We start from the raw sequence: 22792 nt of genomic DNA on the forward strand, positions 1-22792 counted from the left end.
GACTATCAGACTTGGCTTGACCTTAGAGAATTTGAAACTCGCATTGGTGAACGTTACATTACGCACGAAAGTGACGATGCCCGCTGGGAAATACATGCATACACCCACAATCTTGTGTACCCAAAGCACTTCATTATGGCTCCCAATCCAGATGATATGGAAGAAGATCCTTAGTTGTCAATGAGCTAACGTCAGTAAGGAAGGATTTCACGTTATGGACTGATACTTTGCCGCACAACTGTTGTTCTTTGTAGGTTATCTGCAAGGATGCGAAGATACGGGGAAATGTGATAAGGAATCCGTGACACCAATACTGTAGTTCATCGTGAGAAGGTACAAGAGGGGAAACTGAGTAATAAGAACACATAACGGAACCAAGATGAAGCTTTTCATAAATTTTTATAGCATAAGCAATGACTGGTTTTTATATTTTTTTCCTAATCCTTCACTTTAATACTATAGTGGCATTTAATTTATCTTCCCTTTCCTGTTACATTATTTTTTAAAAAGGAGAAAAAGGCAGGCTTAGAGTCCAGCCATTGTATAGCTTGACCAAATCACACAAGAGTTTTAAAGTTGATTACTAAATAGGTTTGCATTTAAAGAGAGAACTGAGGAAGGGCTCCCAGCATGCGATTTCCTGTGAGAACTCTAAATATTTGACCACAGAGGCATTGAGGGGGTTTTCCTGCATGCCTAGAAGAGGAGCTCTAGACTCTTGTACCTTTTTCTTTTTCTTTAGGTCAGTCGACTCCAAAACAGTGATCCCTAACATTTTGGAGTTGAAATTCTTAACGTGCTCTCCACAAGATAGAAATTAAGTTGTCACCTTTTGTGAGTATATTGGAAGGCCCTCTAAGATAATTTTGGGGTCAAATGATACTACAAACCTGGGGGGAGAACCCACTGGTCTAAGTGCAGAGGTAGTAAGTATGTCTTTTCGGAGCCCAGCCCCCCTGTTGCGTACTCGGACTCCCATGTCTGTGACCCACAGCTCTGTGACACCGTGGTTGGTTTCTGACATTCAGTAGGTTTAGGTGCGAACTTTCATTACACAGTTTATCTTTACACGGAGTTGAGTAATTTGAGGAAGAAAATTACTAAAAGGCCAGTGCAGGATCAGTTAATGCTGCAGGAAACAGCAAAGAGCGTATCCAGTTTTTCTTCCCTTAGCTTATTGGAAGGTTTTGCAGATATCCAGAATGTCTGTAAATCAATCATCTCAAGCAGTTTGGGACAGTGGGTGGGGTAGAGCATGAAACACTTATTCTTTCATCTGTTCTGCTGATCACGTAGCCCTGCCCTTATAAATTGGGGGGGGGGGGTTGTTTTGTTTTTTTACATTTCAGCACTGGCAACCAGCTAACGAAATGTTTTTCTACTCAGATACAATGTTTAAGAGGTTAGATTTTTCCATAGCTTTTAACAAGTTACTAATAGTTCCCCCCACCCCCGCAAAAAAGTTTAAGATCTAGCACCACCCACTTATTAAAAAACTAGCGGCTTTTTGTTTTTTCACTCCTCAGTAATCACTGTAAGTTTTTTTCCTACAAAAAGAGCAACAAAAGATTGGGAGTCAGAAAATCCAGTCTTTTACGTCTTGGCTCCAATCTGCCTAAGCCTCAAGTTCCTCATCAGTCTAAAAAACGAAGATTGTAACCCTTGCCTCTATTTTCCTCACAGTGTTGTGATGATCAGATATATGAGAACATACCCATATTCAATAAACTAAAAACCATAAAAGCGTTAACTATCACTGCCCACTGAATTTGAGGTGGCAAAGGAAAAGAATGTCCCTGTATACAGTGTAAGAGAGGGTCTTAAGAGATCCCTGAAGCTACTCCCGTATCTAGTACTAAAATTACTGTGGAGATCGTAGCAAACGTGGTTTCCATGCTTTCGACTCTGCATGTCTTTCGTTCCCCTCCTGACAGCCACGAGGGGGAGTACGTTACGGACTCCATCTCACAGATGAGGAAACTGAGGCACAGGAAAATTAAGGACCTAGATGCTGGAGGTCACAGTTGGTATGTGGATTTGAACTCAGGCAGTGTGGCTCTAGTCCCTTTCCTCCCTCCTAACCAGGTTGCTGCACTGCCTCCCATAAACCTCTCCAGGAAACATTCCGGTGTCTCCTGGTATTTTCTTCTCCTACAGGAGTTTAAAAAATTAATCCAAATTAATTTCACAAAACCTTTTAGAACTATAATTTCCCTGTGGGAAAGGATGGCTTCCCAAATGTGTCCAAACTGACTCTGTTTATATCAATGTGCTAAAATGGAGTAGTTCTAAGTCACTAGGCACCCTGTTGTGGTTTTACTACAGAAGGTGAAAATTAACTGGAATGGTTTGCTCTACTTATGTAATCAAACTACAAGCCATGAAATTAATTGCACTCTTTGTGTCTGTGTTGTTGAATGCCTAAGAAGTTTTCTTAAAAAATTTGTAAAGGCACTGTCAGATAATTTGGAGTAATTTACTCCAGATACTGTATAACCTGCATAACCTTTTTGTCTTGAAGTTGTTTTTGTATAAGAAATAATTGTTAGAAACATTTGGTGATGTACAAAGTAGTCTATAATGACACTGTTCAGTACATTTTTATATTTTTTGTTACATCCCACTTTTGTAAATATCCTCAAAGAAACCTGATAATAAAATGTATTTCCATATCACCATACTTTTCTATGTGAAAACCTGAGCTTATCTCTAGTAGAGGTATCCAAAGAAAATTTTATTAGATTGTGTTGTTTTCCCAGGCCTTGGTAAAAGAACTATTTTGGAAATAGTATTTGTAAATGGAACTAATGCTATATTTAAAACACTGATTTTTTTTTTTTAACTACCTAAAATAAAAAACTCATTATTTCAATTTATATGAAATCTGAGGTAATTATCTGGAGGTCTCATTTCTTGGAATGAAAGTTTAGAGTAATTACAACTACAGATTTTTCGGGAACTCTCATCAAATATTCAACTACTGCCACTGCTAGAAGACTTACCATTCAAAGTAAATGTTCTAAGTTTTAAGATACAAGGCATTGCCTGATTCCTCCCATTAAATGTAAAACTACTAGATAATTGAGAGGGGCCAATATGAGGCATTTTCACCTTCCAAATTCTCCCAACCAAGTTTTTGAGAAAAGAAAATGCGGGGAAAAAAAAAATAAGGGTGGCTATGAATGGCCCAAGGCTGGGCAGCACGTGAAAAATAAGTCCTCTCCATCTTCATTTTAAGAGTGAGATTCAGAATGTTAGTCCTGTTCTGAGGGAAGCCAGAGAAGCAAGAAAAAACCAAGAGTTGATCACTCCGCCAGCAAACTTCGAATACAGTTAAGCTGTACGTTCAAAACATGGCTGGTATTCTTTTCCTTTAATCTCACAGGGTAAAAAATTTTAAATACCACAAAGGAGAATGAATTTCTACCCCTCAAACCCACTTCCATGTTGGGTTTTTTGTTTTTGTTTTGAGTGAGCGAGCACGTGTGCACATACAGCAGAGGAGGGGCAGGGGGATGGAGAGAAACTTAAGCAGGCACCATTCTCGGCGCAGAGCCTGACGTTGAGTTCTGGCTCACCACCGTGCGAGCATGACTTGAGCCAAAATCAAGAGCCAGAGAGGCTACGTTGGAATATTTAATAGTAATTACTGGCATCCTTTCCTCACTTTTTATATATAAGTAACTATCACAGAAAACCACCAGTCTGCATTATTAATTTCTATGAAATTAAGCATTTCTTTAAATGCAGCTTTCCCCCAACAAAAACGGAATCATAACTATAAAACATTTTTACTTGACTACATTTTTCATTTACTACCTTCTTAGAGGTAAGGACAATACTACTCTCTTTTTTTAAAAATACTTTATGGATAGTTCTATTTAACCCATCCCCTGTGAAAGGCCACTTAGATTTCCAGTTTTTACCAAACCAATCAGCGTTCATGTTTACTTTTTAAAATAAAAATACAGCAACTAGCCTTATTAATTAAAGGATATTCATTTCAAGGTGCCTGAGTGGCTCAGTTGGTTAAGTGTCCAACTCTTGATACAGCTCAGATCACGATCTCACAGTTGTGGGATCGAGCCCTGCATCAGGCTCTGTCTGCACTGATGGCATGAAGGCCGCTTGGGATCCTGTCTCTCCGCCCCTCCCCAGTATGTTCACATGTACGCTCTCTTCCACAAAATAAACTTTAAAAAAATTAAGGATACTCTGTTTCATGGTAACTTGTTTCATTAAGCTGAAAGCACACAATTGTGCCAAAAGCCACACACAACCTTAAAAGATCAATGTTTAGTTGTACTGTATATAAAATGGGCTATTTTTATTGGCTGTGAGACATAAAATACTGCGATATGGGTTTTACCTGTGATATATGTGAATGGGTTCCCTTTATTTTGCTTTCTTAGGCAGACTTAGGGGTAAAACGTCCACACTGAGATATCACCTCCAGGCAAGTTCACCAAACCCAGCCACAGGTGACGGAGAAGGTTTTGACTGACATGCATTCATCGGATGGCTTCCACCATGAAGTCTCTGATGAGGTAGCAAGGCAAAAAAGTGAAATCTTTCTCCCATCTTCTTAGGATTCATCAACATATCATACCCCTGAAGTAACTGCTGCCTGGATGGCTCATCTGATTTGTCTGCAAGAACCTGAAAGGAAAAACTTCTTAGAAGAGATAACCAGAAGAATTCCTAGTTACATGCAGCAACACTCATGACTGTTAGCCACTCAGTAAAGCACTACTTAAGATGGGATTTCTGATCACCTGCCTCAAGAGTCATGGGGTGCTCACTAAAAGCCTAGGTTGCTGGGGCGCCGGGGTGGCTCAGTCGGTTAAGCGTCCAACTTTCGATTTTGGCTCAGGTCATGAGATTGAGTCCCGTGTCAGATTCTACACTGAGCATGGAGCCTAGGATTTTCTCTTCCTCTCCCTCTACTCTCTCATAATAAAATAAAAAATAAAAATTACTGGGGGGGGCGGGGGAAACGTAGGTTGCCAAGACCCAAACCTGTGGATTTGTAGGTTTAGCAAATATTCCCAGGTGGTTTGATCTACCGATAAACACAGTCAAGTTTTCTTAACAAACACGAACACCATTTCGAAGTCTTAAATCTACCTCACACAGAGACGCAGGAACTTACAAGGCTCCCCCGCCACAACAGGCGATCTGGTTCCACCATACCCTACAATAGCAATACCAAGCATCTGGCTAACAATAGGAGCACTGAGGCCAGACGTACTTATTATTTTAAAGGTTTTTTGAAATACTACAAAATTTTTTGTTTCAAGTTTTTATTTGAATCCCAGTTAGTTAACACATAGTGTAACATTAGAAATACTACAAAATTGAAATATTTAAGATAGTGAAATAAATCATTACCTTCAGCCGGACATCAATGCCCATGTTTTTTAAAAACGTCTGTTGTTTTATTGGACCCAGAGAAGCTACTTTTCCCTCTGCCATTCTGCGCAAATAACTGAAGTCCACATCAGCTGTTAGGTCTGCAGTTCCCGGGGCGATAAGGACATCATGAAGCTTATGGCCACAAAATCCCTTGAAAATAATTTTAAAATGATGAATTTTTGTCCTTTTGTGGTTATCAAGATTAAGGAAATGCTATCATTTTAGTACATTTTACATAACAGCTGTTAAAAAAAAACGTAGCCTGAATCAGTGGTTTCCAAACTCTTAAAACAGCACCCTTTCTTCAAATGAGATGCTATGTGGAAAACCCAATATAAAGTGCCGCCTGGAGTGCCTGAAGATGCTGCCCACAGTGATGGAATAGAGAAGGACAATTATAATACTATAAATGAATATTCATGACAAAATAATGTGATATTACAATGCTAGCCACTGTAGAAGCCAAAGATAAAGATCTTCAATGAGTTTCAAACCTAAAAACTTAATACAGCACGCCCATTAACTTTTGAGAAGTCATCTTGCTGAATTATACGTACTCTGAAGGTGTCTGTCTTAGTCCCATCATGACCATAATCGGCAATCAGCGCAGCCCCTCCAGTCAGCGCAATGCGTTGAGAAAGTTCCTGAATAATTACACCAGCTTCAGGACACACTTCCACGTGATCCCTCGTTTCATCACTCTGGTAAAGGAACAGCTGCATCAAAATGCATCACTGAAAAGAACGGTTTCCTTAGGGTTTTTCTATAATGAGCATTTCTTGGTTACAATACACTCCTTCTCAATACGCATTATGTTGTCCACACTCAACTTTCCACACGACGTCCTCTTTATTACATGGAACTCCCTAGTGCTTTGATGCCGTCCACTAAGTTTACAAAGATATTTTAATTTTAATCCCTCTTATAAAAAGGCATATGCCTCCCAAACCCCTAGATGGCTGGTTCATTATAGTTTTATTTATGGTGATATTATGCTCGTAATTCATATAAATATATTCCCCTGGGCTGAATGCATGGGAAAGGAATTTTTGTCTGCCTAGAATAGTGCCTGGCAAATAACATGCTCTAAAATTTGTGCTGAAAGAACAAATGATATAAATCCAATATAACAAGATAGACCCTAGCAAGTATGTTTTGATACCTTCTTTTAGGGCAAAAGATACTCCAATGATATGCCCTCTGTCTAGAAACCTCAGCTCATGACCTTGTACCTGAGGCCGCAATTTCCCAAGATATTCAACTATTTACTAAGGGTCCTTAATAAGTGCCTAATAGTCTAGATGATTCTTTTGATGTTTATTTATTTTAGTGCCCATTAGACTAAAAAGTGAAATGACAGTATTAGAACTTGTCAACTTGACTAGTATATATGACATTACACTAACTCCTGAGAAAATGGGAAAAAGCGTTGGTCTTTATTATGAAAACCTGTATTAACTTTTGCTCCTTCGTAATATACTCTTAAAAATGAAGTTTTGGGGTGCCTGGGTGGCTCAGTCAGTTAGGCCCACGTCATGATCCTGCACTTCTTGGGTTTGAGCCCCACGTTGGGCTCTGTGCCGACAGCTCAGAGCCTGGAGCCTGCTTCAGATTCTGTGTCTCCCTCTCCCTCTGCCTCTGCCCCTCCCCTGCTTGTACTCTGTCTCCCAAAAATAAATAAATATTAAAAAAAAAAAAAAATGAAGTACTGACCTGCCCTGATCTTGCCTCTAATGGCACAGAGCTAACAGGTATGGAGTCACACACACTTAGCAATTGAGTCTCTGCTCTTCGTACTGCTTACTAGAAACAAGTTACTTCAACTTGCAGAGTGCTTCCTCATCATGTACACACAAGGCTTATTGTGAGGCTTAAATCAAACAATAAAGCACTTAGCCCTCAGCTTTATTATTATTTTTTTAATGTTTATTTTTGAGAGAGAGAGAGAGAGCACGTGCCCACGCACGAGTCGGGGAGGGACAGAGAGAGAGGGAGACACAGAATCGGAAGCAGGCTCCAGGCTCTGAGCTGTCAGCACAGAACCCAACGCGGGGCTTGAACTCATGAAGTGCAAGATCATGACCTGAACTGAAGTTGGACACTTGACCAACTGAGCCACCCAGGTGCCCCATCCCCCAGCTTTATAAAATACATTACTGTGGTTGAACTGTAGCCCCATGAGATTAGCCACTTCAGGCATAAACTGACACCTCGGGGTGCTGTGGTGACATACCTACCATCTTTGACCACTCTTCAAGATGGCAGATTCTGTCACCATTTGCCCCATTCAGATGAGAGGGAAAGTCATCGCTCCCTCTCTCGTGAGTACCACTCACTCAAGTCAAGAACTGAAAACAATTGTATCTCCCAGGAGCAGGGGGTTAGCTCTTGGTAGCTATGAATTTGCTTCTCACTCAGGTAAAAGTGGGCAGCTAGAATATGGAAAAACAGAAATGCCCCCAAGCACTCAGGTTGCTATTTGAATTTAATTATGCTCTGGAAAAAAAAAAAAAAAAAACTTAATTGATAGGTTCATGTTTAAAAGCTCCTGTGATTTTGAAACAAGTAACTTCTGAGGAAAAAGTACTTAGTTATGGCCCAAAAAGTAGACCTTTTTACAACATGCAATCCAAAACCTAAACATTCCTCACAAGTATAGGGTTTTTTGAACCCTAAACACAAGAATGGCTCTTGTGATTACTCCTCGAGGGCAAAAGCAGCAGCAGCACATGAACCATTTTGGAAGTGTAGAATGAAGCTTACATAATCGTCTGAGAATTAAATGAGAAAATACAGAGTCACATATACAAAGTACTCATTAAACAGTTGTTGCATTACTGTACCGTCAGGTAGGCAATACTATCACCGCGTGGTAGGGAAGTGAGTGAAGGGAGAAGGTGAAGAACTTGCAGAGTAAGCGCTTACTAACTTCCCTGTTACGTTAAGGTCACGCACCCAAGAAAGGATTTTACCCCAGGCTCCTGACTCCTTACCTCTGCACTTCCCACTCATAAAATGCACCGCATATGTTATGAGCAAATCTCTCCTGGCCCCTGTAAAACAGTAACTCAGAAAACAAGACTATGAAGATTCGCTTGGTATTCCTACTTGTATGAAGACTTCCGCTGGGGTGACACAAGGCGCCAAAACAAACCGCAGTTTATCAGAAGCTTGGGGATCAATATCGATGAATACTTCTCGCCATCCTTGCGGAGTTTTCTAAACACAAAATAACACATAAAAACTAATTCTTACAAGTTTTTTCCTCAAAACTGCCTCCCAAAAATAACTATTAATTTTCTCCTGCCATATACAAGATAGATGACTAACATTTACAAAGGATTTTACCACTTAAAATCACTTGAAGGCATTACTTCAATTCCTTCAAACAGTAAGACGGACAGATGAAAACTACTAGTATTGGTTAGATAAGTGATAGAGCTGAAGACAAACTAGGCAGCATGGAAAGTGCCCCCTAACATGGAAAACAGACTCTGAAGGACTAATCAAAAGCTTTTGCTAACAAATCAACGCATGCTCTTAGCCTTAAAAATTACCAGGACACATACATTACCACCAAATCTTAAGTCTGCTCACTTCAGTTTCAATGAGGAAAAATTTTAATCTTTGGATATCAAAACTATTGGCTAAAACGTAATCCTTCCTTGCAATAAAGCCATTTACCATGTTATATTCTCACATATCTTTGTCCTTGGAAAAATAAGCTTTTTTATTGAAATTCAAATTAGTTAACATACGGTGTAATCTTGACTTCAGGAGTAGATTCCAGTGATTCATCTCTTACCTATGACACCCAGTGCTCATCCCAAAAGGTGCCCTCCTTACTGCCCATCCCCGATTTAACCCATCCCCCCCACCTCCCCTCCAGCAACCCTCCATTTGTTCTCTGTGTTTAAGAGTCTCTTATGGGAAATAAACATTCTTAATAGTTATCCGAAGACAATTAAGATTCTACTTAACCTTTTACTTTTGCTTTTCAATTATTTATATTCATCAGAATTCCAAACAGAGTTAACTTTAACAGTAATCAAATACCATTCACGTTTATTCTTCCAACATAAGGCCCTTTGTTATTCAATTATAAATATGACTTTATCCCGTCAATACCTGAAACTTATGCACAGGAAGAACATCGAAAAATTCATGCGCAAGATAAAAGCTGTACCCTATTTAAAAACAGAAGGAAAAAATAGTTTCAGCATTAAGGCAATATCTAATCGTTCTTTTAAACAGCAACAAAAGAAAGCGCCTAGCGGATCGAGCAGGAACCTGAGGTGGCTTCCACAACCATCGCTACCAGAGAATCATCCACCTCAGGCACTGCTTCGCCTACTCTGAGAACACGCTCAAGAACAATTACTACCGTCCTCATTTTCCACATATCCGGACCCGACGGCCAAAACATCCCAATTATAAATTTAACCCTTTATTCATCACAGGGCATGAAAGAAATTAGAACCCAAATTTGTTAGCTAAAAGAGGCTTTGGACTTCCTAAAATCATCTGAGACAGCTGAGCCCAGGACTCGCCGAGGTGGCTTGCCAAGGTCAGAACACCACTTTAGGTAGGAGCAGAGGTCCATCAACATAGTGGATGGTCCCTGCCGAGTGCAGGAATTTTCCCACCTCTCTGAAGGTAAGCAAGGATGTTCAAAAGATGAGACAGTTAAACTCAAACCACCTAACTCTGCTTCCATCAGTCCCCACCGCCTTGGACTGCTTCAGCGTCAGTGCTATCTTAGGGGTCAGGAAAAACTTAAAGGTACAATAGGGATCTATCTACATTTTTGTGTAAAACCATATGAAAGGCATTTCTCCTTATTGTTAGGCATGTTATTTTTTTAATACAATGCTACTTTCTAGAAACAAATTTGCTATTCCCTATGAGTAAGGGTCCTGGTGGCATCACGTCAACGTACTATAGTGCTCTACAGGTTTGTGGTCGCCTATCATCGCTGGGATGGGTGGTAATCAAAATTAGCTCATCACGCAGTGTAAACTAATTACCTTTTGGAACATCTTGCAGATCTCGGTACCAGGAAATTGGAATCCCAGATTTAGTAACACCTTTCATATATGCGGGGGATCCAGGATTTCGCTCTAGAGGGACCTTCTCTTCAGTCAGTGTTAATGCTTGAATCTCACTCAGTTTTTCGCTCACCTCTACCAGATGTATTGAAATGTCACAGTTTTTCAGCACAGATCCCAGCTGACTGAACACCTAAATACAAAAAGAAAGAAAAAAATGGCAAAATACAATGTGTTGAGTAGATTTTAGGTTTTCTAACCATTTCCCTTAACACTTTGCTCATGTCACAGAAGTAAAATTTGGTTTCAGAGGAACTTCACACAAGCCACTCTCCAGCAGTCCATGAGATTCATAAGCTATCAGTTATTACAGTCTACGTGAAAGACGAACAATGCACAATTTGGTTTCCTAATGAGAAAAATTAGAATTAAGACTAACAAACGTTAAAGATTTAGCATCCAGTAAATAATCAGACTAGGGAGTCTAAAGAGAACAAAAACATGAAATGTATATATCCCCCTGATTTTATGAAGCTGCTATGTCTATGAAATAATCTCATCTTTGAGATGTTTCAACTGTGTTCTCAGGAAATCAAATTCGAAGGGCACTAAAAACTTGACAGTTTAACTTCGCAGTTCTTTCAATTTTTAATTTTTTTTAGCCACACACATTTATAACTGTTGTAAACATGAACAAAAAAGGAGTACACTGATATTTTATCAATATCTCAATGCTAAAAATTCAATGCCAAGGCATAAAGTACACCAACAGTATTTTTCATTTGAATGTAATTTTCACTGCTGATTTGCCTCCTATTTTTGAGATCTGAATAAGCAGGTATAGGCTAATAATAAGACAATTTTTCCAAATTTCGTTTGGAAATGAAACTACAAATGGAAAACTTCCCAAGAGAAAAATCCTTCAGAAATTATGATCAAAAAATGAAAACAAGTCTGTAATTATGTCTTTGTCCATTTTCTTAACATTCTTTTAAATTCTTTAGCTTTTTAAAGTTCTTAGGACTTGATCTAAAGAAGCATCCTGCATGCATTTTAAGAGCTGTGGGCTTGATTTTTATTGTACCTGAAACAAGACAATATTATTTGAGAACCTTATTAAGCATTTTGTATTCAAATGACTTTGCCAATTTAAAGCGATAAAATAGAACACTGGAAACCTAAAACAGTGGTTCATTTCTTTTACCCCCAAATATGATATAATCAGGATTATCTGTCAGATGTTATACGTATGTTTTTTAAAATCCTTTGATTCCAAATTTCAAGCAAAAATCATACTGCATCAAGACATTCAAATGTATACTGAATATGTGTTTTTGTTTTTAAAAGCCTAATGGATTCCAAAACAGTGTAACTACAAAAGTTTAACACACACAATTACTTACCATGTACTATAAACAATATTCCTCCTCTTTAGTGTTTTTACAAAACATTAGGTAGAGTGCTAGAAACAACAATACATGGAAAGACACCGCATCTTTGGTTAAAGTGGCACGACCCTTCCCTTCGAAAACGTGTCCTCCCTCACCCTCAGATGCCACCACCATCATTTCCTGCTTTTTCTTTATAAATGTTCCTAATTGCATTTGTATCACCAAACACAATTGTTGAATGTTGACATTTGGGGATTTTATATAGATACAATCATATGATCCGGATTCTTTTACAAATTGTTATTTTCACTCACAAGACACTGAGGTCCATCTGAGTGTTGTGCATTCTGCTGTGATTTCATGCAGTTTCACAACCCTTGATGTTCCACTGTATGTCTGACTGTACCACAATTTATTGATCTATTTTCCCATTGATAGGCATCTGGGTTGTTTCCATTTTTTTTGCTCTTCTAAACAATGCTGCTGTCTTCTTGACCATGTTTCCTGGTACACATCTGCACTAGCTCCTGTAGGGCACACGTCTAGCAGTACAAGTGCTGCTGGCTCATACAGTATAAGTTACTGTGACGTTAGCAGACGATGCCCACTAAGCACATCTCAAAGTGCTTACCCCAAATTACACTCTTACAAACAGTGTCTGCGAGTCCCCATTGCTCCCCATCTCTCCATCTTCAACAACCCTTGGTGATGCCAAATGTGCTAATCTTGGACACGGTGGTATCTCACTCTGATTTAACTTTCATTTCCTTGACTACCAATCAGTCTGAACATCTTTTTGTTTTTACTGCCCGTGAGGACTTCCTCTTTCATGAAGGGCCTGTTCACATCTTTAGCCTGACTTTTCTATTGAGTTATCTGTCACCTTCTTAATGATTGAAAGGAATTCTTCATGTATGCTAACTACCAGTTCTTTATGTGTTGCAAATAACTCCTCCCAGTTTGCAGCTTGTCTTATCACTCTCTTTATGTGTCTTTTGAAAATTTTTTTTAATGCTTGTTTATTTTTGAGAGAGAACCAGAGCATGAGCGGGCGAGGGGCAGACAAAGAGGGCTCCAGGCTCTGAGCTGTCAACACAGAACCTGACGCGGGGCTGGAACTCACAGAGCATGAGATCATGACCTGAGCTGAAGTCGGACGCTAAACCAACTGAGCCACCCAGGCGCCCCTACAGTGTCTTTGAAGAATAAAAAATTCCTAATTTCTTTAAAGAACAATAATTTCTTAAATTTAATGTAGTGGAAATTATCCCTCTATTCATCCTTACCTTTATGGCTTCTACCCTTTATATAATTCACAAATTCTTTTCCCACCTAGAAGACAAATAGATTCTCCCATGATGTCTTCTAAAGGTTTTAAACTTTTCCCTTTCACATTCTCCCCTACCCTCACTTTTTAGATTACAAACAGACAACAATAAGTAATGATTCATTATATCATTCTGACAATGTATTTTAGCGGAGAAAGAGGAGGTAAGGAGGGAGGACCGAAAGCCACTGAAGTCAATGAAGTTTGCAAACAAATCAAAAGAACAAAGGTTCAGGCAAGTACACGAGACTCTGAAGACGTTCCTTTTATTACTTACCCTCAAAATATCTCCCGAGAGGGTACCCCTGCCTGGGCCCAGTTCCACCAGTTGGAAAGCTGCATTTTTTCCAGTGGCCATCCATTCACTAATGAACCATATACCTAGCAGCTGCGACAAGGAAAAAAAAAACTATACTGAAATATTATAGCATAAAAGTATATAAAACTCCAAGGAAATATGCCAGAAAGCAAAATATTTGCCAACGACCACATGTCATTTACTATGTACATATATGTATGCACACCCAGAAGCCTCATGGAGGCGGCACTACAAAAGACACCACTTAGGAAGCCTAGTAACAGAGCACCATTAAAAGGCAGCCCCACTGTAAGAGGTCCCCTGACACAAGGAAGAGGCTAGCACTTCCAGAAAGGTGCTGCTGTTGGGACAGCAGACAGACATATGAAATAAGATGATGCCATTTCTTTACATTCATATGACTGATACGATTACATGGCTTTTTAGGCACAATTACCATTTTTAATACCTGGATTCCACTTCCTTTTGTGTACTACTTTCTATTTCTAAATTCATCGGGGGTTTTTATGTGGAAATCAATGAACTGGAACTCCTGAGGAGAATTGAAAATTTTTGAGGGGGGTTTCCACTGGAACTACGGTACAACCACAGCAGGGTGGGGCCTGAGAGCACATCTCGCCCCACGAACTCCTCAGGGTTTTGCAACTTTTCTCCCTTCACTTTTCTCTCTCTCTTTTCTCTATTATTCTGTATTCCTCCAGCATACAAATGATTAAAAATTAAAACTTTTGATGAATCACAAAAGCAAAGGTGTAAAACACTACTTATTACAGAAGAATACAACAACCTGATCTGCTCTCAAGTGTTTGTGATACTAGCTTTTTTAATTAATGTTTGTTTTGAGAGAGAGAGAGAGAGAGAGAGAGAGGCATGCAAAGACAGAGGGACAGAGAATCCCAAGCAGGCTTTTTTTGCACCTTTAGCACACAGCCCAACACAGGGCTCGAGCTCATGAAATGTTAGATCATAACCTGAGCCAAAATCAAGAGTCAGACACTTAACCAACTGAGCCACCTAGGCGCCCAGATATTAGCTTCTTTTATAGTTGAAATTGACGATTACCTCCCCAAAGATCTGACTTATTTCCGGTGAAGTAATGAAATCTCCTTTTTCTCCTAGCATGTCACGATACACGTAATATCCCTGAGTAAAAAGAGAAAGTGGAGAAAACGGATTAACTTTCAAGTAAGTTTTGTAAAACACGCCTCCAGAATCTTACATAACGTATACAATGACATAATCATTTGGTAAGAAAGTTCCGTCTTCTAAATAAACATGATAAGCACAGTGACTTAATTTAAACTTTACACAGCACCAATCACATTGCAGAACTATACTATCCCAACATGACCCCTCCTTGACCATCAAGGCAGAAGCCAGCCACACAAGGGATATCCCTGGAGCATCTGGTTCTGGTGACCAGGGGAGACCGCACATAAGGTACCACAAGACCTGTTTAACACAAGGCCACTACTTTCAAGACCAAAAGATGTAGCTGGTTTAACAAATACATATATACAAACACAGAAAGTGAAACAAAATGAGGGGACAGAGGACTATGTCCCAAATGAAAGAACAAGGCAAAATCACAGAAAAAACAGCTAAATGAAACTCAGATAAGCAATAACCCTAATAATAAAGAGTTCAAAGTAATGGCCATAAAGAAACTCAGCAGACTTAAGAGTGAATGAATGCAGTGAGAACTTCAAAAGAAGATAGAAAATATTCAAAAAGAACCAGTTAGAGCTGAAGAATATAATAACTAAAATGAAAAATATCCTAGAGGGACTCAACAGCAGATTAGAGGATGCAGGACAGATTAGTAATCCAAAAGGGTAATGAAAAGCAAACAAACTGAAGACCAAAAAGAAAAAGAATTTAGGGGTGCCTGGGTGGTTCAGTTGGTTGAGCATCCAACTTAGGTTCAGGTCATGATCTCACAGCTCGTAGGTTTGAGCCCCACATCGGGCTCTGTGCTGACAGCTCAGAGTCTGAAGCCTGTTTAGATTCTGTGTCTCCCTCTCTCTCTCTTTCTGCCCCTCCCCTGCTCGTGCTCTGTCTCTCTCTCTTTCAAAATAAATAAACCTTTAAAAAAAATTTTAAAAATGAGAGTAAGTTAAAGGAATTCTGCAACATCTTCAGGCATAATAGCATTCACATTATTAGGAATCCCAGAAGGATGAGAGAGAGAGGTTGGCGAAAATCTTATTTCAAGAAATAATAGTTGAAAACTTCCCTAATCTGAGGAAGAAAGCAGACATCCAGGAAGCACACAGAACACCTAACAAGACAAACCAGGGAGGTACACAACAAGACACATAATAATTAAAACCGCATAAAGTAATGATAAAGACAGTCTTTTCTTTCTTCATTTTTTTAAAATCTTTATTTTTGAGAGAGAGAGAGACAGAGTGAGAGCAGGGGAGGAACAGAGAGAGAGGGAGGTGCAGAATCCGGAGCAGGCTCCAGGCTCCAAGCTGTCAGCACAGAGCCCAATGTGGGGCTTGAACCCATGAACCATGAGATCATGACCTAAGCTGAAGTCAGACACTTAACCGACTGAGCTACCCAGGTGCCCCGACAGAGACAGTCTTCAAAGCAGCAAGAGGGGCCCCTGGGTGACTCAGTCAGTTAACCATTCGACTTTGGCTCAGGTCACGATCTTGCATTTCATGACTTTGAGCCCTGTATTGGGCTCTGTGCTGACACTTCAGAGCCTGAAGTCTGCTTTGGATTCTGTGTCTCCCTCTCTCTGCTCCTACCCAGCTCATTCTCTCTTAAAACTAAACAAACATTTAAAAAAAAATTTTTTTTTTTAAAGAAGCAAGAGAAAACTGTAACATACAAGGGAAACCTCATAAGACTATGAGCTGATTTTTCAGCAGAAACTTTACAGGGAACAAAGGAATGCTATATTAAAAGCACTGAAAAGAAAAGACCTACAACCAAGAATACTCTACCATGCAAGATTAAAATTCAGAATAGAAGGAGAGACAAAGAATTTCCAAAACAAGATAAAGGAGATCATCATTACCAAACCGGCCTGACAAGAAATGTTAAAGAGAGGGGAGGAGCCAAGATGGCGGAAGTGCATGGAAGCTTTTTGCGTGTCCCGTGTCCACGAAATACAGCCAGACCAACACTAAACCATTCTACACACCTAGAAAACTGATTGGATTAACACAACAATCTGCACAGCCTGAACCACAGAATTCAGCAGGCACACGGTGTGGAGAGCTGAACTTGGGAAGCGAGAAGCCGCGAAAGGTAGGGAACCACTTTTGCGGGTGGAGAGAGGACGGAGACCGGGGGCGGGGGGGGGGGGGATACGGGAAAAGTATCTAAAAGTATCTAAAAGCAGCTAGAGGAAAAAGTGAAAAATTGGAAACAGCCGCAGGGACTAAATTAAAAAGGGAGAAAGGAAAGGGTTTAAATTCCATTAAGACTGTAAACAAGGGGAGCACAAAGGCTGCAACTCAGCCGCTCAATACCTGGCGGTGCTCTGGTGGGAAGGACCCCAGGAACAGAGTGGGGTCCAGGAGGTTCTCGGGCCACACAGGGAAAAGTGGTTCCACTGATGAAAGGACATTTGGTAGAGACTGTTGAAGCCACCTGGTCCCAGTAGACCCCAGAAGGCAGCCACATTCGCTGGTGCTGGGGCAAGGCCATTGAGAGTGAAGCCTGGTGCCAGATGTGTGTTGTGATTTTCCATAATCCCTGAAATGCTGCTGCTACACTGTCTTGCAACCATGTTCTGGGACGGGCTTGCACCTGGCTGCAGCCTCAGGACATCGGCAGCAGCAGGGTACAGCAGGCGTTCCTGGGTGCAGATGACGTTCGGCCATTGCTCATTCGGCCATTGCTCATTCGGCTATTGCTCATTCGGCTATTGCTTGGTGAGACCATCCTGCAGAGGGGCAGAATGGGTCAAAGCCACAGTCCTTCAGAAGTAAGGGGCCAGGGAAAACAGCTGCATCTGAGACAAAACTTGGGAGAGAGGTACTGCCTGGGGCCTGATCATGGAGAGTGAAAAAGCGGGGAGTGGACAAGAGCTGAAGACAGAGGATGGGTGTGCGATTGCTGATCCGGGAGAACAGACTGGGTAGCTGGTAGGCACCATTTTCTCCACTCCCGCGCATGCGCATATGCACCTGCAAGTGCCGCAACAATCCACCCCAGTAGGCTAGCAGCGCCATCTAGTGGAGAGCAGAGCTGTTACACTGAGCCCCACCCAACTGGGCCAACCTTGCTCTTCAAGAACACAAGTCTCACCACCGGCTTAATTTATGGACTATAAAGAGCTACATAGACTGACTTCTAGGGGAAAATGAAACAATTTCAGTCCTATTTCAATCTGTTAGCAGGTTCATCTATTCAATTTTCTTTCTTTTTCTTTTTCTCTTTTACAATTCTTTTTCTTGAATACAGAAAGAGAAAAAACTCATTTTTATTTTCAATTCTTATTAAAAATATCTTTCTTTCATTTTTATTACTATATTTTTTACTTTTGTGTAAATTTTTTCAAATTCTATTTTACTTCCGTCATTTTAGTCTACTTCAGTGTATTCATACAATCTTTCAAATTTTTATACAATCTTTTTTTCTTTCTTTTTCTCTTTTCCATTTCTTTTTCTTGAATGCAGAAAAACTTCATTTTTACTTTCAATTTCTATTAAAAATTTTCTTATTTAATTTTCATTACTATATTTTTGGCTTTTATGTAAATTTTTTCAAATTCTATTTTACTTCCACCATTTTATTTTAGTCTACTACAGTGTATTCACTTTTTCAAATTTTCAAACGATTTTTATTTTTTCTCTTTTTCATTTCTTTTCTTTTTTCTTAAATACAGAAAATGAAAAAATTCATATTTATTTTTAACTTTTATTAAAAATATTTTAATTTTTTCTCCTATATTCTTGATTTTTGTGCATATTATTTCAAATTCTATTTTACCCCCATCATCTCATTTTAGTCTACTTCAGTGTATTCATTTTTTCAAATTCTCAAACGATTTCCACCCCCCCCCTTTTTTTTTCTCTAATCTGTCAAACCACTTTCAACACCCAGACCAAAACACACCTAGGATCTAGCATCATCTATTTGATTTGTGTGTATGTGTGTGTTTTTAATGTTTAACTTCAATATTTTTTTAATTTTAATTTTTTTAATTTCAATTTTTCTACCTCATTAATTCCTTTTCTCCCTTCAAAATGACAAAACAAAGGAATTCACCCCAAAAGAAAGAGCACGAAGAAACACCAGCCAGGGATTCAACCAACACAGATACAAGCAAGATGTCTGAACCAGAATTTAGAATCATGATAATAAGAATACTAGCTGGAGTCGAAAATAGATTAGAATCCCTTTCTGCAGAGATAAATGAAGTAAAAAATAGCCAGAATGAAATTAAAAATGCTTTAACTGAGCCGCAATCATGGATAGATGCAGCGGCGGCAAGGATGGACAAGGCAGAACAGAGAATCAGCAATATAGAGGTCAAACTTATAGAGAATAACGAAGCAGAAAAAAAGAGGGAGACTAAGGCAAAAGAGCATGATTTAAGAATTAGAGAAATCAGTGACTCATTAAAAAGGAACAACATCAGAATCATAGGGGTCCCAGAAAAGGAAGAGAGAGAAACAGGGGTAGAAGTGTTATGTGAGCAAATAACAGTGGAAAACTTTCCTAACCTGGGGAAAGACACAGACATCAAAATCCAGAAAGCACAGAGGACTCCCATTAGATTCAACAAAAACTGGCCATCAATAAGGCATATATATCATAGTCAAATTCACAAAATACTCAGGGAAGGAGAGAATCATGAAAGCAAGTCCCTAACATACAAGGGAAGACAGATCAGGTTTGCAGCAGACCTATTCACAGAAACTTGGCAGGCCAGAAAGGAGTGGCGGGGTATATTCAGTGTGCTGAATCAGAAAAATATGCAGCCAAGAATTCTGTATCCAGCAAGACTGTCATTCAGAATAGAAAGAGAGATAAAAAGTTTCCCAGACAAACAAAAATTAAAGGAGTTTGTGACCATTAAACTAGCCCTGCAAGAAATTTTAAGGGGGACTTTCTGAGGAGAGAAAAGATGAAAAAAAAAAAAAAAAAAAAAAAAAATATATATATATATATATATATATACACACACACATACACACACCAAAAACAACAAAAGATTAGAAAGGACCACAGAACACCACCAGAAACTCCCAACTCTACAAGCATCAAAATGGCAATAAATTCATATCTTTCAGTACTCACTCTAAATGTAATGGACTCAATGCTCCAATCAAAATACATAGGGTAACAGAATGGATAAGAAAACAAGACCCATCTATATGCTGTTTACAAGAGACCCACTTTAGACCTAAAGACACCTACAGATTGAAAATAAGGGGATGGAGAACCATCTACAATGCTAATGGTCAACAAAAGAAAGCTGGAGTAGCCATACTTATATCAGACAAGCTAGACTTTAAAATAAAGACTGTATCAAGAGATGCAGAAGGGCATTATATCATAATCAAGGGGTCTACAGAGCAAGAAGACCTAACAATTGTAAACAGTTATGTGCCAAATGTGGAAGCACCCAAATATGTAAATCAATTAATCACAAACATAAAGAAACTCATTGATAGTAATACCATAATAGTAGGAGACTTCAGCACCCCACTCACAACATTGGACAGATCACCTCATCAAAAAATCAACAAGGAGGGGTGCCTGGGTGGCTCAGTTGGCTGAGCGTCTGACTTCAGCTCAGGTCATGATCTCGCAGTTCATGAGTTTGAGCCCCGCATCGGACTCTGTGCTGACAGCTCAGAGCCTGGAGCCTGCTTCGGATTCTGTGTCTCCCTTTCTCTGCCCCTTCCCCGCTCATGCTCTGTCTCTGTCTCCCAAAAATGAATAAATGTTAAAAAAAATTTTTTTTTAAAATCATCAAGGAAACAATGGCTTTGAATGACCCATTGGACCAGATGGACTTAACAGATATATTCCGAACATTTCATCCTAAACCAGTAGAATATACATTCTTCTCCAGTGTACATGGAATGTTCTCCAGAATAGACCATATACTGGGACACAAATCAGCCCTAAGTACAAAAAGATCGAGATCATACCGTGCATATTTTCAGACCACAATGCTATGAAACTCGAAATCAACCACAAGAAAAAATTTGGAAAGGTAACAAATACTTGGAGACTGAAGAACATCCTACTAAAGAATGAATGGGCTAACTAAGCAGTTAAAGAGGAAATTAAAAAGTATATGGAAGTCAATGAAAATGATAGCACCACAACCCAAAACCTCTGGGATGCAGCAAAGGCGGTCATAAGAGGAAAGTATATAGCAATCCAGGCCTTCCTAAAGAAGGAAGAAAGATCTTAGATACACAACCTAACCTTATGCCTTAAGGAGCTGGAAAAAGAACAGCAAATAAAACCCCAAACCAGCAGAAGACAAGAAATAATAAAAATTAGAGCCAAAATTAATGCTATCGAAACCAAAAAAACAGTAGAACAGATCAATGAAACCAGAACTAACAAAATTTGATTAACAAAATTCTTTGAAAGAATTAACAAAATTGATAAACCACTAGCCAGTCTGATCAAGAAGAAAAAGGACCCAAATAAATAAAATCAAGAATGAAAGAGGAGAGATCACAATCAACACAACAGAAATAAAAACAATAATAAGAGAATATTATGAGCAATTATATGCCAATCAAATGGGTAATCTGGAAGAAATGGACAAATTCCTAGAAACATATACACTACCAAAACTGAAACAGGAAGAAATAGAAAATTTGAACAGACCCTTAACCAGTAAGGAAATCGAATTAGTAATCAAAAATCTGTCAAAAAACAAGAGTCCAGGGCCAGATGGCTTTCCAGGGGAATTCTACCAAACATTTAAGGAAGAGTTAACACCTATTCTCTTGAAGCTTTTCCAAAAAATAGAAATGGAAGGAAAACTTCCAAACTCTTCCTATGATGCCAGCATTACCTTGATTCCAAAACCAGACAGAGACCCCACTAAAAAGGAGAACTATAGACCAATTTCCCTGACGAATATGGATGCAAAAATCCTCAACAAGATATTAGCCAACCGGATCCAACAATACGTTAAAAAAATTATTCACTACAACCAAGTGGGATTTATACCTGGGACGCAGAGCTGGTTCAATATCCACAAAACAACATGATTCATCACATCAATAAAAGAAAGGATAAGAACCTTTCAATAGATGCAGAGAAAGCACTTGACAAAACACAGCATCTTTTCTTGATAAAAACCCTCAAGAAAGTAGGGATAGAAGGATCATACCTCAAGATCATAAAAGCCATATATGAACGACCCAATGCTAATATCATCCTCAATGGGGAAAAACTGAGAGCTTTCCCCCCAAGGTCAGGAACAAAACAGGGATATCCACTCTCACCGGTGTTGTGCAACATAGTATTGGAAGTCTTAGCCTCTGCAATCAGACAACACAAAGAAATAAAAGGCATCCAGATCAGCCAGGAAGAGGTCAAACTTTCACTCTTTGCAGATGGCATCATAGTCTATATGGAAAACCCAAAAGATTCCACCAGAAAACTGCTAGAACTGATTCATGAATTCAGCAAAGTTGCAAGATATAAAATCAATGCACAGAAATCAGTTGCATTCCTATACACCAACAATGAAGCAACAGAAAATCAAGGAATCGATCCCATTTACAGTTGCACAAAAAAACCACAAAATACCTAGGAATAAATCTCACCAAAGAGGTGAAAACTATAGAAAGCTTATGAAAGAAATTGAAGAAGACACAAAGAAATGTAAAAAGATTCCATGCTCCTGGATAGGAAGAACAAATATTGTTAAAATGTCGATACTATGCAAAGCAATCTACATATTCAATGCAATCCCTATCAAAACAACACCAGCATTCTTCACAGAGCTAGGGCAAACAATCCTAACATTTGTATGGAACCAGAAAAGACCCCGAGTAGCCAAAGCAATCTTGAAAAGAAAACCAAAGCAGGAGGCATCACAATCCCAAACTTCAAGCTATACTACAAAACTGTAATCATCAAGACAGTATGGTACTGGCACAAGAACAGACACTCAGATCAATGGAACAGAATAGAGAACCCAGACATGGACCCACAAACGTATGGGCAACTAATCTTTGACAAAGCAGGAAAGAATATCCAATGGAATAAAGACAGTCTCTTCAGCAAGTGGTGCTGGGAAAACCGGACAGCGACATGCAGAAAAATGAACATGGACCAC

General features: G+C 39.2%; 2 protein-coding genes across 4 annotated transcripts in view; one reads left to right on the forward strand and one right to left on the reverse strand.

Annotated features, from left to right (window-relative positions):
- Positions 1-2808, forward strand: part of PRKD3 (protein kinase D3) — an 87943-nt gene extending 85135 nt beyond the window's left edge. Inside the window, exon 19 of one of the 2 annotated variants that reach the window (XM_042982153.1) lies at positions 255-2808. In XM_042982153.1, coding sequence (XP_042838087.1) covers positions 255-305 — 51 coding nt within the window. In that variant the 3' untranslated portion in view covers positions 306-2808. The other variant, XM_042982152.1, reaches the window with a different exon arrangement.
- Positions 173-22792, reverse strand: part of NDUFAF7 (NADH:ubiquinone oxidoreductase complex assembly factor 7) — a 26517-nt gene continuing 3897 nt past the window's right edge. For both annotated transcript variants that reach the window (XM_042982159.1, XM_042982160.1), the window contains 9 exons: positions 14563-14643; positions 13459-13569; positions 10443-10656; positions 9544-9602; positions 8524-8634; positions 5973-6116; positions 5392-5565; positions 4370-4659; positions 173-259 (listed from right to left, as the gene is read on the reverse strand). In XM_042982159.1, coding sequence (XP_042838093.1) covers positions 4447-4659; positions 5392-5565; positions 5973-6116; positions 8524-8634; positions 9544-9602; positions 10443-10656; positions 13459-13569; positions 14563-14643 — 1107 coding nt within the window. In that variant the 3' untranslated portion in view covers positions 173-259; positions 4370-4446. The remainder of the gene's footprint in view (positions 260-4369; positions 4660-5391; positions 5566-5972; positions 6117-8523; positions 8635-9543; positions 9603-10442; positions 10657-13458; positions 13570-14562; positions 14644-22792) is intronic.

The sequence above is a fragment of the Panthera tigris genome, chromosome A3, assembly GCF_018350195.1.
Source record: "Panthera tigris isolate Pti1 chromosome A3, P.tigris_Pti1_mat1.1, whole genome shotgun sequence".
In the NCBI taxonomy this organism is placed as follows: Eukaryota; Metazoa; Chordata; class Mammalia; order Carnivora; family Felidae; genus Panthera; species Panthera tigris.